Source organism: Notolepis coatsorum (genome assembly GCF_963971535.1).
Source record: "Notolepis coatsorum genome assembly, chromosome: 1".
NCBI classification, from domain to species: Eukaryota; Metazoa; Chordata; class Actinopteri; order Aulopiformes; family Paralepididae; genus Notolepis; species Notolepis coatsorum.
The window spans coordinates 68,946,619-68,966,275 of record NC_140165.1 but is presented as its reverse complement, the minus strand read 5'-3'; the positions used below and the strand labels follow the sequence as shown (position 1 = coordinate 68,966,275).

General features: G+C 44.0%; 1 protein-coding gene across 1 annotated transcript in view; it reads left to right on the top strand.

Annotated features, from left to right (window-relative positions):
* The window catches only part of aox6 (aldehyde oxidase 6), a gene marked incomplete at both ends in the record, with an annotated part of 210,658 nt that overhangs the window by 39,697 nt on the left and 151,304 nt on the right, over window positions 1-19,657 (top strand). The window contains 2 exons of the mRNA XM_084324231.1: window positions 13,213-13,357; window positions 15,337-15,429. Of these exons, the coding sequence (XP_084180357.1) occupies window positions 13,213-13,357; window positions 15,337-15,429 (238 nt within the window). The remainder of the gene's footprint in view (window positions 1-13,212; window positions 13,358-15,336; window positions 15,430-19,657) is intronic.

The window sequence follows — 19,657 nt, the reverse complement described above, 5'->3', positions numbered from 1 at the left end:
GACTCCCACGAAGACTTTGTATCTGCATGAATCAGACTTGAGTACTGTCGTGGAATCTGACCACAAGATTGTTCTATGCACCGGAATGGTGAGTTCACGTTGGATTAACGTGGCTAGATGCGCTCCTGCGAGGGCTGCGCAGAGCTCTAGACGCGGGATAGATTGTTGCTTACGTGGGGCTATCCTTGAGCGGGCCAGGATGAAAGCAGTGTGTATCTTTCCTCCCATCTCTTGGGCACGCAAGTAGGCCACCGATCCGTAGGCTACTTCGGAGGCGTCGCTGAAGATGTGTAGCTCAATCTCGCATGTCTCTGGCCTCACTGTGGATGGGAAGTAGCTGCGGCATATATTGACACCTGGGAGTGAGCGGAGTTCCGTCTCCCACTCTCTCCATGTTGAGGCAAGGTGTGCGGGTATTGGGTCGTCCCAGCCCTGGTCCTTGTCCCATAGTGCTCGTACAATCATCTTTGCCCTGGTGGTGTAAGGTAGAATACATCCCAACGGGTCATATTGTCTGGCGAGTGTTCTGTACACACTCCGTCTGGTGGTCGGTATCGCCGCCGACCTTCCCTGCTCTGGAGCCAAGGGTTTGTGTCTATAGTGGAGCGAGTCTGTTTTGAAGCGCCAGACTAGTCCTAGTGTCATTTCTTGGGCTTCTCCTGGGATTGTCGCCATCCAGGTCTCGCTGCTGGCAGCCTTGTCCGCGGAGGAGAGGCTGCGCAATACGTGCGGGTCACTGCTGGCCCACTGCCTGAGATCAAAGCCGCCTTTGATCAGGGAGGCGCGTAACTTGATTAGGAGAGCCTCGGCTTCTTCTTGAGTCGAGACGCTTTGTAAACAGTTGTCCACGTAGAAACTGTTCTTCACACTGTGTTGGACCTCTTCATCTGCGGCTGGGTCCTCTGTGACGTGTTTCTGTAGTGCAAATGTAGCACAGCACGGGCTGCATGTGGTTCCGAAGGGGAGTACTTCCCACTGGTAGATGGATGGGTTCTCATCTCCGATCTTCTCTCTCCATAGGAACCGTAGCAGAGGCTTGTCCTCCTCTACTAGTCTCACCTGCAAGAACATCCCTTTGATATCCCCGCTTATAGCCACCTTGTCCTGGCGGAAGCGCAGTAGCACGCCTAGTAGGGAGGGGCCGAGTGTGGGGCCGGGCAAGAGCTCTTTATTCAGATTTTGGGATCCGATCTGGTAGCTGCAGTTAAACACAATGCGATCCTTGCCGTTGTGATGGACCTTGTGATGCGGCACGTACCATGATTCGGTCGTCTGATCGGCCTCTTTAATGTCAATCTTTGTTACGTGTCCCGCTGTGATTAGCTTCTCAATCTCAGCTCGGTACACACTCTCTTGAGCGGGGTCTTTGGCTAGGCGCCGCTCTGTGTTCAGTAGATAGCGCTCCGTGGCGTCTTTCTTTGCGTGAAAGGTGGGCATTCCCTCTCGCCTCAGGAGTGGAGTTGCGTATCTCATCACTCCGCCGACTGTGACTCTCTTTGTCCCCTGCTCGAGTAGGTTGATGGCGTAAATGTCTTCTTTAGAGCGAATATCTTTCTTTTCGTTCTTAAAGGGCATTGTCTCTAGGGTCCATAGCCTCTCGACATGCTGCAGGAGAGTGGTGTCTTCTTCTGTCGTTCTGGAGTGGAAGCAGCTAGTGGCTGCTGTTCGGTTGAGAGATTTAGTGAGGGGGCCTTGTAGGGTCCACCCTAGGCGGGTCTCGACTGCTGCAGGACAGCCTCGGGGGCCTGTATGGACCCGGTCAATCGGGACTATGAGTTCTGCATGGTCGGAGCCTATCAACAGGGTCGGGGTAGCGCCGTCTATGAGCGGGATAGGTAATTGGCGCAGGTGCACATATTTATCCATCAACTTGGTGACAGGGTAGGTGTACTGCGATAGTCCTATTTCTTGGCTGGTGAAAGCATTTGTGATCTTGTACCGTCGCTCTGGCTGCCTGTTGGCTGCGATGGTGAAGGAGACATTCTCGCCCTTTATCGTCTTTAAATCTCTTCTTATTGTCCGAATCGTCATTTCGTTCTTGCTCCCCCGCAGTCCCAACTGGGTCGCAGCGGAGGCGAGCAGAAGGGTCTTCTCTGACCCGTCATCAAGGACGGCGTAAGTGTCCATGACTTTATCTTGGTAGCTCAATGTCACACGGACTACCTTTAAGAGCACTTGGGCTCCGCTGCTGCTGGCGGGGTCAATGTACATGACACTTGCCTTGGTGCCGCTCCGTGGTGCAGGTATAGGCCGTCTTCCGTTACTTTCGTGTAGTATATCTAGATGGGCTCCATCGCACCGGCTGCACCTTTTCTTTAGGCGGCATTCGGCTGCCATGTGGGGCCGCGCACATCGATAACAGCGCCGGTTGGACTTTATCCATTGACTCACTTCTTCTGCATTCATCTTTGTGAATAGGTCACATTGTGACAGCCAGTGTTCTTTCTCACAGTAGGGACACGCTATCTTCCACTTCTCTTTTCTCGAGGGGGTGCTGTGACTCTTACTGCTCGGTACTGACTCTGATTGGTGCATGACAGTCACCGATCTTCTTCCATCATTTATTCTCCTGGGTCCCTCTCTGGAGCTTGGCGTGCTCCGCCCGAAGGTGTCCAGTCGTAAGCTGCTGACTTCTCTCGCCAGGAAGTCGGCTAGATCAAGGAGGGATGGCTCGGGGCCGTTGGGATCCCGGTAATCCCTCTGCCGCCTAAAGCGCTCCTGTCTTGCGGGTGGCAGCTTCTCCAAAATCCTCTCGACGTTAGAGTTGGCGTATAGCTCATGCATGCCCTTCTCCCGTTGCGCTCCCAGCATCCCTACCAGGGACTGCACTTTGATTGACAGGTCGTCTAGTGAGCGATTGTCTGTGGCTGGGGGTAGGCGGTCAATATGCCTTATCTCTTGGATTACGTAATCCCATATACGTCCATATCTCTGATCCAGCGCTGCAAGGGCCGCTGTGTATGGAGTCGAAGAGGTAGCATAGGCTAGCGCTATATTGTGCGCTCGCGGTACTTTTAGGTGCTTCAGTAATATTGCATACTTGTGGCGTTCATCAGCGACATCCACCATCATTGTCTCTAAGCACATCCGGAGCTCCGTGTACTGTGCTCGACTCTCATAGGCGAAGTCTGGGAATGACGGTGTGGCATTGTATGACGCCGTGGATGGCTGATACATCGGCGAGCGTTGGGGGAGAGACCTCCTGGGCGAGTCCCCTCTTGCGCCTCGCTGTGGGCTGGTACTGGCAGGGTACCATGGCCCGCTGGTCCAGGTGCTATTCCTCGGGGCTGGTCGTGCGTCGTGCTCACCCGTGAATAGAGTCGGGGGTCTGTAGCGCAGCGCCACGGGGGTATAGCCTGGACTGTATGGGACCTGCTGGTCCGGGGGAGTACTGTGCTGTCGTCGGGCTTGGTTCTCCTCCTCTCCCTCTTCTTCCTCTATCAGATCTTCCAGATCCTGTAATCGTTTATTTAGCTTCTCCGCAGTGTATGCCGCTCCTTCCTTTGTATTTTATTTTTTTATTCTTTTTTAAACAAACATATAAACAAACATGACAACACACGATAAGATATACAAGCATTAATTGTCAGGGCACATCCAATGAGATCACCTTTTGGTTAGTTGTTTTATATAAGATATACCCATAATACCTGTTATCTAAAAAAAAAAACCTACACACATATGCTCAGCTCGAACCCCCCCCTCCCGGACCCCACCTTGAGAAGTACCTCCACTATCCCTCGCACCTAACCAGACACTACCATTATAAGCTAGCTTTTATTCTCTCCACCACTTCTAACCACATTGACATTTTGGATTCATTGAGACCCAGAATTCTTGCTGTAGATATTTCATGGTAAATTACATCGAGATATGTAAGAAACCAAACTTTACGGCACATTTTTTCCGGTTGAAACCAGCGTGATGCGATCAGCTTTTTGGCTACTGTGATACCCGATAAAACCAATCTCTTTAGCTGTGGATTCACTGCAAACTCAAAAACATCATTCAACAGCAATACCGAGGGGTGTACAGGTATATTCCAAGATACGAGTTTTGATATTTGTTGGGTCACATCTTTCCAGAATGCCTTAACTGGTGAGCAGTCCCAATACATGTGCATAAATGTCCCTTCGTCCCCATTTGTACATTGGGTGCATTTGGAATCTTGTTTGAGCCCCATTCGGCACAGTCTTATAGGAGTCAAGTATGTCCTGTGAATATAGTTAAGATTGATTTGTTGATGATCCGGGTTCCTTGATGTAAGTCGGACATTTGCCCAGGCTCCTTGCCAATCAAAGTCATTTTCCAGGTCTGGTATATCCCTCCTCCAGACAGAGTCAAGTTGGAGGGTTTCATACGAGGACGTTAGTAATTGATGATAAAATTCTGAAACAAAACCTCTCGATGTCTCTCTTGAGTAGAAGAATTTGTGGTATCTGTGGTGTTCAATTGGTCTGTCTAATGGAACACCGTGAGACTTCAAACATAGCTCTAACTGTTTGTGAAAAAGCCATGTGGACTTGGTGAGATTAATTTTTTTGCGTATTTCTTTATCACTACAAAAACCCTGTTTGTTAAAAACATCCCCTAATGAGTGTATGCCTTGCTCTTCCCATATAGGGAATCTTATAGGTCGTTTTCCAATTAAGAGAGCATTGTTATTGAATAAGGGAGTATGATTGTGCCATTCTTGTGGGTTAGGATTTCTTTTTTGTGATTCACGCCATATCCGGATCGCATGAGTAATTATGGGGCCAAATTTTCGTTCACAGTGCTTGATTGGTAGTTTAGTGTATGCTATGTCCTTCAGTCTATGTGGGGCTACTATGTTTTCTTCTATTTTTCTCCAAGATGCTAATGCTTGGGAGTCAAACCATGTTGTCAATGGACTTAATGAGTACGCCTTAAAATATAGGAAAAAATCTGGAAATGCCATGCCACCATCTGCTTTATTTCTCTGTGCGGTGGATCTTTTTATACGTGGTGGTTTGTTATTCCAAATAAATTTGTATGTGGAGGAGTGTAATCTTTTCCAGTAACCCTCTGGAGGGGGTAACGGTAGCATTGAACAGAAGAAGTTGATTTTAGGTAGTACATCCATCTTAACTATTGATATCCGTGCTTGTACTGTGTTCTTAAGTTTTGCCCATCTATCAAGGTCGTCTTTGATTTTGTTTTGGATTTTTGTGTAGTTGTGCTTCACCGTTTGTCTTATGGTAGGGAATATTTCCACTCCCAAGCATCTGAAATGTTTTACCATCGGTATCTGTCCTGGGAGGGTTGTATCTTTTTTTGCAGGGGTGTTAAGTGGAAGGAAAGCCGACTTCGGCCAATTTATCTTAAATCCCGATAAATCACCAAAGTCCTCAATCAACTTGAGCAGATGAGGCAATGTGGTGTTGGGGTTTTTCATGAACAATATTACATCGTCCGCATATAAACACATTTTTTGTTGTGTGCCCTTGATTACGATAGGTTCTATGGATTGGGATTGTCTTATATATTGTGCTAAAGGCTCTAATGATAGATTGAACAGTCCGGGACTAAGAGGACAACCCTGTCTGGCAGAGCGTGATACCGGAAATATTTCAGAGATGATTGTGCCTGTTGTAATCATGGCCGATGGGTCTTTGTATAATACTTTAATCATATCGAGGAATCCTTTTCCTAACCCCATCCTTTCTAGCACTGCCCACAGATACGACCATTCCAGCCTGTCAAAGGCCTTCATAGCATCCAGGGACAGCATCGCCTTAGGTATGGTGTCCTCCTTGTCGGCATCAAGTACGTGCAGTATACGTCTTATGTTCTCAGTGATCAGGCGGCCTCCTATGAAGCCAGTTTGGTCCGGGTGAACTAAAGACGTCATATGCTTTTGTAATCTGATGGCTAATACCTTAGAGTACAGTTTGATATCTGTTCCGAGGAGGCTTACAGGTCTATAACTACCGCACTCGTTGGGGTCTTTGTCTTTTTTAAGGAGGACTGTTATGAGTGCAATATTGTCAATTTTATGGAAGTTCCCCTCCTTGACTGAGTATAAGATCATATTTAGTAATAAGGGGCCAATTATGTCCCAACAAGAAAGGTACATTTCTGATGGGAAACCGTCTCTTCCTGGAGCCTTACCACTTTTCATTGCGGTTATGGCCTTCTTGAGTTCCTCTAGTGTGATCGGTATTTCTAACTGTTTAGCGTCATCCTCTGAAAGTTTAGGGAGAATAATTTGATTAAGAAATGTGTCCATTTTGTTTTGATCGAAGGTCATTTCTGATTTATATAAATCGGAGTAGAATACTTTGAATGTATCGTTTATTTTTACAGGATCTGTTACAAGTACTTGTTGTGCTCTAATGGTAGTTATATCTGCAAATGTTGCATTAATTCTTAATCGCATGGCTAATAGGTGGCTGGGTTTGGAACCATGGGAGTACTGCTGTTGTCTTGTGCTGCGTATTTGTATTTCCGATTGTTGTCTGTATATGTCATTGATCTCTATTTTTAGTATGTTAACTTGATTTTCTAGTCGAGTTGAGTTGTTGTATTTCAGAGAATTAAATAACGTTGAGTAAAGCGTTTCCAGCTCATCCAGTTTTGTGCTTTGATTCTTGCGCATTTTGGAGGAAAAGCTATCCGTGAAGTCTTTGATCATTCCCTTTACCGACATCCATATTATTCTGGGGTCTTGCACCGAGTTTGCATTCTCCCGTTGGAATACTATAAGAGCTTCTTTGAGTTGTGTAATGAATTCCTTGTTGTTAAGCAGCAACGAGTTAAATCGCCATCTTGGGGCTCGGGAGGATAGTATACCAAATGTACCTTTAAGGAGTAAATAACAGTGATCTGATAGTGCGTTGGGTATCATTTCCACTTCATAATTATCAAATAGTCTCTGTGATGCAAAGACATAATCTATTCTGGATAGTGTCTTATGTCTCGCAGATCGACAAGAGTACTTTCGGGTCGTGGGATTAAGTAACCGCCATAAGTCCTTTACACCTGTAATCTTTGACCAATCCTTTAATGCCTTCGATGAATTCTTTTGTTCGCTGGAAAAGGCGAGGTAAGATTTGTCTATCCTTGGGTTCCAGATGGCATTAAAATCCGCTCCTATTATAAATGAGTAATCGGGAATGTCTAACATTGCATTGGTTAGTGTAGTGAAGAAATCTTCTTCGTACAAATTTGGGGCGTATACCGCTATCAATGCTATTTTCCTGTTCTTATGTTCAATCTTAGCTATAGTTATCCGACCTTCTACATCAGACCATACTCCCTTTAGTACAATATTCAACTTACGTTTAACGACTATTGCTACACCCCGAGTTCTCGTACCAATAGAGGAGTGACTGATATTATGGTATATGTTGTCCGCTAATTTACCTATGTCTTTCCCTAGAATGTGTGTTTCGCTTAGCAGAGCAATGTCCACATGTTCTTTTTTCATCAGTGTGAGCACGCTTTTGCGTTTGAGTTGGTTATTTATTCCCCCGGTGTTCCATATCATTATATTCAAACTAGCCATAGTCTATACATGTTGCATTGTAATTTTTGGTAATGCTTCTAGAGTGCGAGGCAATAATAGATATACATCCCACTAGTGAGGTCCCGTTGAGAGCCGAGCTTAAAAACATACATATATACAAATAAAAATCCCCTACCCTTCCCTCCCACCGAGAGTCGTACAAGATTGTGTTCCATGAACACAACCTTTGCGTATGACTCTCTCCCTTGCACCACCGGATATCCCAGAATGATCCAATTATCCTTAACATTCCTATGTATACCATAGGATCTAACACTCTAAATTCTACCATAAGTAGAATGTCGACTGTGGCTTGGCCACTTACCCGTAAAAAATAAATAAATAAAAATTTAAATGAGATAAACTAAAAATAAAGACCAAAAATAAGCTTCAATTGTCATGCCTTAATCACTTACATTTTATATGAACTTGTAATTTATAGTAATTTATAGTAACCCATGAATACTATGAAGGTATTGAACTGAAGAGAGAGCCTCAATAAATCAGAGAGAGCGGATGAAAAAAAAAAAAAAAAAAAAAAAAAAAAAAGTAAAAGGAAGAGAACATTAACTTAGATCTTAAAAGAGCATTGCTATGCTTAAACATCTAAAGTATTAATTGGAGAAGTAGTGAAATTATTTCCCATTAATAAATAACAATTTTTAAATACGTATATGCAGCATTTCCCCCGACCGGGGTGGGCGATGATCGTTGTGTAGAGTGATCTTTCAGCCGGCCGGCTATGATGGCTCTGTGGTTCTGCATCTAGATAGCTGTTGATTATTCCCCCGAGGGGCTTCTGGTAGAATGAATGACCACGTATTGCTGATATTCCAGAATGCTCCATATATCAAAGAATGCTTCGATGTTCTAGATTATTCCAATATGTCATTTTTACATTGTCTGAATGTTCCAGTATGTTCTGGAGTGTTCCAATCTTAAATCCAATATGTCCGCAATAATATACACGTCGGGGAAAGCATTCAAAAACTCTGAGCACGTAGGTCTCTCTGTCCCAAATCCTCGGTTATTAAAGGTTGTACTATATGGTGACCTTGCATAACTGAGATTTAAAAGGCCATTTATACACTATTCTGCTCCTGTTCAGACAGGAATTTGGCTGCATCTTCAGGCGAGTTGAGGAGAACCTTTGCTCCTTGTTTGTCGACGACGCGAAGTATTGCAGGGTATATTAGTAGGGGTCTGTATTTCCCCAGGTATAGTTGAGACATCACCGTCTTGAACTTGGCACGCAGTTCCACTACCTCACGACAATAATCTTCAAAGCAGAGTATTGGTACCTCCATGTGTTTCAGATTGCCTTTCATCCTGCGAGTTTCACGCATAATCATTTCTTTTATTCTGACTTGGCGCAGTATAACTAATATCACTCTGGGCTTAGCGTTATTGCCAATGGAGCGGGGACCCAATCTGAAGCACTCATCCACCTCCGGTATTTTAGGAAGGATTCCTGTTCCCAAGATTTTCTGTAATTCTGTGGCAAACTCTTCAGGGTTTTCACATCTCACTGATTCGTCCAGACCGACAATACGAATATTCAGCCTGCGTTTTTGATATTCCATCTAGAATATTTTGGCTTTCTGTTCTTTATTGATTCGCGTGAGCTCCAACGTTATTTCGCTGAGCTCCGTCTTGATTTCATTGTAGTTTCCCTTCATCTCAGCAGTTAGGTTAACTGTGTTAGCCTCTACTTCCTTGTAGATGCGAGTGAAATTGATTTCGTGGGCTTCCACTACTTTCTCCAGAGCCTCGGTGCGTTTATTCTGTGCGTCGGCGTCCGCTCTCAGCGCATCAATTTTGCCTTCAATAGATTCTTTAATAGCATCTACTTTTTGAGTTATTATCTTCTCCGACAGTTGTGATTGGTGGATCATTTCCTTCATTATTGTCTTCCCCATTTCCTCCATTTTCCGGATGATATGTTCGGTATCTGCGGAGGTGTTTGATGGGGATGAACTTGAAGCGGCCTCTGTCAAGTCAATATTTTCTGCTGTCCGCTGTACGAATCCTGGGTCCCGCGGCGGGACCTCTTCGACTGGTTTTGGGTCTTTCTTTGGGTCTTTCTTTGGTGACATCTCGATTCTTTTGGTCAATATAGTTAGTTGATAGTCTCAGTTGATATATGCGTCAAGTTTTAAACGCATTAATGGTATATAAATATGTTTTTAAAACGAAAAAAAAAATAATGGGTGAGCAGCTGTGTCACATGCGACCTACTCCATTCTAAAGCTAAACCGGAAGTCCATGCCGCTCCTTCCTTGTAGCTGGGTCTCGCTTGGACCGGTATGGGAAGGGGGTCTGCGGGGGGTCTAGACTCGGTCTGTTGGTCAAGTTCAGGGTCGCTTGCTCGTCGTGGTGACGCTGCCCTTGACTGTTGTCTCGACGAGTTCCTTGAACCCCTGGCGGAAGGAGAGGGTGTTGTCCTTTTGATCAGCTGCTCTATTAGTTGCGCTTGTAGTCTGTCGCGCTCTGCGTCTCTTTGGGCACCGGCAGCGGCACGCTGGGCGTCGGCCCGGTCTCTTGCCATATTCTCTTCTGTCTGGAAGCGTCTCATCTCCAGGCGTGTGCGCTGTTCTTCGCTCCGTTGCTGTGCTTGGAGGTGTTCGCGCTCGCTAAGCATCTGCGCTTGGAGTCGGTCGCGTTCGGTAGAGGCTGTCAGGCTGACGAGGAACGCCTGTTGTAGTATCCTCTCCACTTCGCTGGGGGAAGGCGGTTGTGGAGGTGAGCCGCTCCTGCGTGAGCCGCTCCTGGGGGTACTCGTTGGGGAGTCCTGGAGCTCTAGTTCCTCGGCGCTCTCCTCCTCTTCTTCCGTGCAGAGTTCTCTCTCTGTAGGGTTGTCTTCCTCCCGGGGCTGGTCGGGGACTACTTCTTGGGTAGTGGCGGGGGGTAAAGGCATGTCAATTCCCTCCTGGTCCCCACCGTGAGCTTGGTCAGTTACATTAGGACCTACTAGGGCCTCTGTGGTCGGGGAAACCTGGTCGTTAAGGTCAGACATAATTTTACTTTCTACTTTTACCGCGTTTACCGTTTGTCGAAGGCTAGGTAGTTGACTGACAGTGTAAGCCTCTAAGTACTGAGGTGTCTGTCGTCTGCGCTGCGGGCGTTCTAGGTTAGGAGGATCGTTTCGTGGAGTGTTCATCATAGGCCATTTCGATATTAATAACACTATATTAATATTACACTAGTTACCCTCCGGCTCGAAGGACCAATTGTAACTGAGGGGTACAATTCCCTGACTGTATTGTTAGATATGATATTTAATACCACTACCTCATGTACTTTAACTTCTGGCCACCCAGTACAAGATATAAGTATGATGAACACTTTCCCACCTGATGAAACGAATCCACACAAATGTACCAAATCGAAGGTTTAATACAGCAAAAGGTGTATACAACGATCACTTAATTACATTTATGATTTGAAATATGAAATATGCACTTTTATGGCAAATGAGTATTCATAGGTAAATCAACATTGAATGTCCAATCTCTGGTTATGCAGGGAGTAAGTATACAACCTGGAATATTTAGGAAAACGATAGCGATGGTACTTAAATGATTATAGCTGGATACACTAAGGGGGGGGGGGGGGGTCCCGCTGGTTGTAAGACAGTAGGAGGGGGGGGTTAGAGAAGCCGCTGGCGGTATCCCATCTGGCCGACGGTGTCTTGGGAGAATCCAAAGTCTTGGACACGGTGCCCACAGAACCTCGGACCGCAGACGAATACAGCTGGACCCTCTGTGGACGGTAGCTGCCGGTCCACAACGGAGAGACGTGAGGCGACCTCACTGGTGTCGAGCGCCGTCTCACCTGGAGTCCTCTCCGGGGGGTAGTTCCAACACTCCGCAGTGTTGGCCTTTATCCATGGAATAATCAAAGCACACAAAGCATAATCCAAGCCGTGGAAGGCTCGCCGTCGTCCGGGTAGAGTAATCCAATATACGGGTCCAGTCGCTCTTGGCCCGGAGCTCCTCGGATGCAATCACCACTAGGGGTCTGACCAGCCTGGTTAAGCGTCCAGATAACGTCAGGAACGATGGGGGTACTGATAACTTTAGAACTCTAACCGAACGATGCACCATACATAAATAGACTATTATTAGCTTAATAGAATACGTCCAACTCGACGGTATAGTGCCAAACTATGACTATTCAACTATTAATCTACACGATATCTCAATGCCTATTCTGGGCCAAGTAGGCCTTACTACACCACACGTGCGTCATGGGGAGGCTTTGCGTCTGTCACTCTGTTGGAGGGTAAAGAACTGGACTAAAAGAAAGTTCTACTTTACTTGCGCTATATATATATGCGCTATGAACAAATAGTACCATTCGTATTTCGCCCGACATATTCCTGCGCGGAACCGGGGCTTGCCACGACATGTTAGGCGGCACGATTGAACTTGGACCTAGGGGTATGGCAACCTGGCGCCAGGTTCTCGTCCAATGGTAGAATGAAACTATTATGGGCTGTTTAGTAGACTAAAGGGATATTCAATGCATATTGTACAAGGAATATACAGGGGATATCAAACGATATACAAATACAATTAAATATATATATATAAATAAATATACATATTCGGTTTAATCTGATCCTTCACAACACAAGCAATACCACTCCATCAACGTTCAACGCGGCCCTGTGGTTGCACGGGTTAGGGATAGCCACGCTGTGGTTGCATGACCTTATAAGGAGCTGGCGGGGCGGTTATGTATGAAAATTCATGTGTATGAGAATGCACGTTAAATTTAAGAATCAGTGGCATTCTTCATTCAGGGGAGCGCAGCTGAGTCAGAGTCAGAGATGTATTTGCCATGAATGGACAAATCAATTAAAACATTTACATAGTCCTGATAAGAAAACTACTTCAACAACTCAGTTGGCCACATGCTTGTCCTTAACTTGATGAAAACAAAATTTATGATATTCTCAAGAGCTAGAAATGTGGACTTTAATAAACTTCTCATATCTACTATTGATGGCTCTTCTATAGAGAGAGTTACGGATTACAAATATCTTGGGCTATGGCTCGATGAGAAGCTCTTGCTGGATTGGAGTCTTGGTGCTTATCAGACCAGATCCTACAGCTGGCTTACTCTTAGGGTTCCACAAGCGCGTTCGGATCTGGGCAAGACAGCATTTTTTATTGATGCCCCCAACACATTGAACGCTCTTCAACAAACCCTAAAGTTAGAGGTCCTCCCATCTGCTTCTTCTTTTAAAAATCTGGTGTTAAATCTCTGTTTGTCAAATTGCAATTGTTTTTAGTTTCTTCTATTCTTTTTTTTATATTTTCATTGTGTTGCTCATGTGTGTGTTAACTCGTCGTCATTGTAAATGAGGGAAACCTCAATGTCCTTCGAGTTAAAATAAAGGTTACAAACAAACATGGAATTTAAATGTACATTTCTCATCGAGCCACACACACACCAAGATATTTATATTCAGTGACTCTCAATGCTAGAACCACTTATGGTAGATATGTGTACACAATCATAATAAATGTTTCTGGCTCTAGAAAACAATGATGATGTAACGAAGGCTGTTAAAATGTACAACAAATTCACACCTCAAGGGGCTCAGATGGTCAAATTACAATTCTGGATTGTATAGCTTTAAGAATTTGCCCCATACTGTATTCCCGACCTCCCAGTTGATGGCCGAGACGGAGCCCCAGCGGACGCTGCTGTTCCGCGGGGAGAAGACGACCTGGGTGTCCCCCGTCTCCCTGGAGGAGCTGGTGCAGCTGAAGGCCGGCCACCCTCAGGCCCCGCTGCTCATGGGCAACACCAACATCGGTCAGCGGCTGAACCACGTTGATTCAGTGGAATAACTTTATGTTACAACTTTATTAATTATTACACATGACTACATCTGATAAGGAGGGGTCATTCAAAATGTATTGCCCTATACCAGGCCTGTTCCAACTAGAAATTGATCCATGGCAGGATTTTATATTTAGCTGCAACCTGTACTATTCCAGTGATGATGCATTTAATCCACAGCAGGATTTCATGGAGGATCGGTGTCTGGCGGTTTGGGTTAGGTGTCATTTTAGAATAAACCAGATAGGCGCGGCAGGGTGGCGCACCACGTAACGCACTGTAGTGCAACGCAGCCGTCCCGGGTTCGACTCCCGGACCCGGCGACCTTTGCCGAATGTCTTCCCCCATATCTCTCTCCCATCCTTCCTCTCTGCCAGACTTGTCCAATAAACGAATAAAAAAAATCGACCTAAAAAATAATAAAAAAAAGAATAAACCAGATAGAATATGCACAGAGAGATGGCTTTCGCTTTGCATCTACATAACACTGTTATCTACACATAGCACTTTTATCTACACATAGCACTGTTATCTACATAGCACTGTTATCTACACATAGCACTGTTATCTACATAGCACTGTTATCTACATAACACTGTTATCTACACATAGCACTGTTATCTACATAGCACTGTTATCTACATAACACTGTTATCTACATAGCACTGTTATCTACATAGCACTGTTATCTACATATCACGGTTATCTACATATCACGGTTATCTACATAACACTGTTATTTACATAGCACTGTTATCTACATAACACTGTTATCTACATAGCACGGCTATCTACACATAGCACGGTTATCTACATAACACTGTTATCTACATAGCACTGTTATCTACATATCACGGTTATCTACACATAGCACAGTTATCTACACATAGCACGGTTATCTACATAACACTGTTATCTACACATAGCACGGTTATCTACATAACACTGTTATCTACATAACACTGTTATCTACACATAGCACTGTTATCTACATAGCACGGTTATCTACATAACACTGTTATCTACACATAGCACGGTTATCTACATAACACTGTTATCTACATAGCACGGTTATCTACATAACACTGTTATCTACATATCACGGTTATCTACACATAGCACGGTTATCTACATAACACTGTTATCTACATATCACGGTTATCTACACATAGCACGGTTATCTACATAGCACTGTTATCTACATAGCACGTTTTTTTCTACACATAGCACGGTTATCTACATAACAGTGTTATCTACATAACACTGTTATCTACACATAGCACTGTTATCTACATAACACTGTTATCTACACATAGCACTGTTATCTACACATAGCACTGTTATCTACATAACACTGTTATCTACACATAGCACGGTTATCTACATAACACTGTTATCTACATAGCACTGTTATCTACACATAGCACTGTTATCTACACATAGCACTGTTATCTACATAGCACTGTTATCTACATAACACTGTTATCTACATAGCACTGTTATCTACATAACACTGTTATCTACATAGCACTGTTATCTACATAGCACTGTTATCTACATAACACTGTTATCTACATAGCACTGTTATCTACACAACACTGTTATCTACATAGCACTGTTATCTACATAGCACTGTTATCTACATAACACTGTTATCTACATAGCACTGTTATCTACATAGCACTGTTATCTACACATAGCACTGTTATCTACACATAGCACTGTTATCTACATAGCACCGTTATCTATGCCAGTAGAAACGATGGCTATCTAATCTGACACCTGTGTGAAGTGAAGGAGTGTGCTGACGTTGGCGTTAAATTATAATTTTCAACGGTGGTGCTCTTACTGGTGCGGAAATGGCAACTGGGGAGCATACCGGTATATTGTTTTGCTTTGATCCTGACTCCTGCCAGTACTAAAACCATGGCCTTTTGTCTATTGTGTCCAAGGTCCGGAGATTAAGTTCAAAGGTGTCCTGCACCCTGTGATAATATCACCCACCAGAGTGTTCCAACTGTTTGAGGTCGACCAGACGCCACAGGGTAGGTACTCAGAGAGGAACAGTCTCTTTTTCTTTTAAACTAAATTTTTATTTGCATTTTTGGATTACAAGCATACAAACAACATCATCTTTGAATATTATTATCATCTCAGTCGGTCTTCCAGGTACATAATATATAGACATAATGTACAACACCGTTAAACAATAAAGAAAAGATTTTAATACCCAAAAACAGAAATAAAAAATACCGACTTAAGCAAAAGTTCCACAGACATAAATAATAAATTGAAAAAACATAAAACAATTGTCCTACCCAAATGATAGAGATAGAAAATACTAACTAAAGCAAAAATGTGCGACATGGGTTCAGAGACCCTCCTTGAACCTCTTTCCTCCTTTACCCTTCTCCCTCTTGTGTTGCATTTGTTTTCTTCCTCTGTGATGTCATTTTCGTTCCCCTTATAGTCTTCCCACTTTCCCCATCTTTCCCCAAATTTCTCTTCCTGTAACCTCAGCATGTGTGTTATCCTCTCCATATCCTGTATCTCTTCCACTATTCCTACCCATTGTGCTATTGTCGGTGGGTCTTCCTTGTACCACAGTCTCGTTATTGCTTTTCTGGCCGCTATCAACATTATCTTTATTAAATATTTGTCCCCCCCTTGTATTCCCTCGTGTGTCAGGTCTCCTAAGTAAAGCACCAGTCCTGTTTGTGGTAATCCGTATCCTAATATTCTGATCATTGCCTCCCCTATCTCCTCCCAATACCCCTTCAGCTTCTGACATCCCCAGAATATGTGCGTGTGATTTGCCCCTTCCTTCCCACACATCCTCCAGCAAGCTCTTTGTGTTGGTGCATATTTTCCCTTCAGTTCTGGGGTTATAAAGAATCTGATTATGTTTTTCCATCCAAACTCTTTCCATATCCTCGATCCTGTTGTTGAATGTTGCACCTCGCATATGTTCCCCCATTACTTCCCTGTTATTTCTATCTCTAGCTCTCTCTCCCATTTCTCCCTTATGTAATCGGTCGTGTGTCCCTTGCTGTTCATTATAGCCCGGTATATTGCTGATATTACTCTTCCTTGCCCCCCTTCGTATGCCCATACTATCATCTTTATTATTCCATTCTGTACTTCGTCTTTGGCCCCCCTTATTTCTTTGTTGTAGTAGTCTCTAACCTGTAGATATCTGAAGTGGTCCCTGTTTTCTAGTCCAAATTTCTCCTTTCATTTTTGTAGTGTCTGCATTTCCCCCTTCTCTATCATTTTGCATATCGCTGTTGCCCCCCCCCTCTCCCACCTTCTGAATCCATGGTCTAACCTCCCTGGTTTGAATCTCTTGTCATGTGCTACCCATCTCAGGACCCCTGACTGCTTCTCCAATTTGTGTGTTTTTACTACTCTGTTCCATATGGTCAAGGTGCATTTGGTGATTGGATCTAATATTCCCTCTTTTTCTTTAAATAGTTCCCTATCTCCCACCAGAGCTTGTACCTTGTATCCCTCCCCTTCTTTTTCAATGTCTTTCCATCTTGCCTCATATCTGTCGTTACACCAGCACGTCACTGCTCTCAGTTGTGCTGCATAGTAATAATCTTGTAGGCTGGGTACTGCCATCCCTCCCTCTTCCTTTGGTAGTTGTAGTGTTTTATATCTGACCCGTGGTCTTCTCCCCGCCCATATGAACCTCGATATCAGTCTGTCCCACTCCCTGAATTGATTCTGTGGTATTTGTATCGGTAGTGACTGGAATAGGTACAGTAACCTTGATAGTTACTGATAGTAGATAGTAGATGTTCATTTTAATGACCTCTATTCTTGAATTGAAGTCCAAGGGCATTGCTGTCCATCTCTCTAAGTCTCTCTTGATGTTCTGATTTATCTGTGTATAGTTCGCCTCAAACAGTTTCTCCACCCCTCTCGTGATGTTCACCCCTAAGTATTTAATCTTGTCCATGTCCCATCTTATCCCGTACTGAGAGGAACAGTCTCTTACAGATGTGTTTGCAGAGAGGGAACCTTCTCACCTTCTCTTACAGATGTGTTTGCAGAGAGAGGAACCTTCTCTTACAGATGTGTTTGCAGAGAGAGGGAACCTTCTCTTACAGATGTGTTTGCAGAGAGAGGAACCTTCTCTTACAGATGTGTTTGCAGAGAGAGGAACCTTCTCTTACAGATGTGTTTGCAGAGAGAGGAACCTTCTCTTACAGATGTGTTTGCAGAGAGAGGAACCTTCTCTTACAGATGTGTTTGCAGAGAGAGGGACCTTCTCTTACAGATGTGTTTGCAGGAGAACCTTCTCTTACAGATGTGTTTGCAGGAGAACCTTCTCTTACAGATGTGTTTGCAGAGAGAGGGACCTTCTCTTACAGATGTGTTTGCAGGGGAACCTTCTCTTATAGATGTGTTTGCAGGAGAACCTTCTCTTACAGATGTGTTTGCAGGAGAACCTTCTCTTACAGATGTGCTCCATTTAGATGGATTGGATTAGATTCAATGTATTGTCATTGTACAAGTACAGAGTACAACGAGTTCTATATGATAAGTTATTCCTTTATTGATCCCCTTGGGGAAATTCAATACACAAATTGATCATTTATTATGAGTTTAGATCCCATGATACAAGATACTTTAATGCCACACAACGATGGTTGGTGGTAATTGTTTTCGGTACAGCATGTTAATTAGCACTGGGACATCAACATGAAACATCAAACTCCCACCTCCCAATCCCCACAATAAATACATACATACATACAGGACAGTCGCATAAATAACAGTGTCAGACAGTCAGTGTCGGATGCTTGCCCGTCAGTGCAAGGGGCGGGGGCGGGCCAGGGTGTTTACTATTCGGACTGCTGTGGGGGAAAAACTGTTTGTGAAGCGTGTGTGTCTGGTTAAAATTGACCTGTAGCGACCTGAGGACATGCGCTGGTATGTGGTGTGCTGGGTGGGAGGGATCGTTGACTATTTTACCAGAGTGGGTGACTGTGCGTGAGGTGTAGATGGAGTTTGGAGAAGATTACATAAAATAATAGTCAAAACATTGTTAGTTCTATATAAATTGGTCATAGAGCTTAAAGGAAGAATGAGCGAGAGCTGTGGAAGCGTGTTAGTGGAGAAGTGGGAGTGATAAGTGAGAGACAACACCCCACCGCCTTTACACAAAGGAAAGAGCAGGAAAACAATAATTATGTTTAGGGATGCATGAGCCAACAAGATGTTTAACTTTCTTTGGCACTTATTATAAGAAAGCAGGATGCCAGATGGTTACCAAGATAGCAATCATTGGTGCGATAAACTAAGTTTGACAATTTACAGCCTGCCCTCTCTGGCCACGGCCTGGCCATTACCTTAACTGAACCTTTGGGAGACAGTTCACTATTTAACACCATTCTGAACCTGTGGGCTAAATGCTAACGCAGCTACTGGACATATTCCATGCTTGGCTTTACTGATAATCCAGGGCAGAGTTGTATTTAATACATTAATAATTAATACAGTTCCTTTTCATAGAAGCAAGCTAGCACTGTAATATTGCACTTTTTTATCCACTTCCATTGCACTTTGTTATCATAGCAACATAGTTCTATGTAAGAATTCAAAGGGCAGCAATGATTGTTTCCTACTGTGACTTTAGATCCACTTGTTGGGGCGATAAGAAAATAAGAGAAGCTCCTCAAACAGGTGGGCAGAAAAGTGGAATAATTTTTTACTTGATTTTGAGGACTGCATACTTTTTTTGCAAAGCTTAGCTTTATACTTATAGCACATGCATGAGCCTGGTCTCTTTTGAAAGATAACATTCTGAACATTCTGTACTAATGCAAAAAAGGATAATCACTTTTAGTGCTAATGAAATAGAGTAACAGAGGTTTTAACTTGAGTTGAACTTGAACTTGTGTACTCACATTTCACTTTAGTGGTTGCCAGATTCCATTATTCCAGCATAGAGGTATGAGCTGAAAAACACAGCGGTTCCGTAGCCTGAAGTCTTACGTAGTACAGGTCCAAATTTGAAAAAAATCCGTAAAAAAATTTGTTTTCGTAAAAAAAAAAAGCTTCAAAATCCTCCATGGCTATCCACCTCTGTGCGTTCTGAAGATTGAGTCACAATAAATCTTCGCTCGTCAACTTTCACCTACTTCCTCTATTCGCACCCCCCACATGGGGTATCGTTGGAAGTGGACACTCGTTGACTACAACACTGACCAATCATTTTCGCCATCAGCGGTGATTAGTCAGTTCTCGAGCGTATACGGTCGG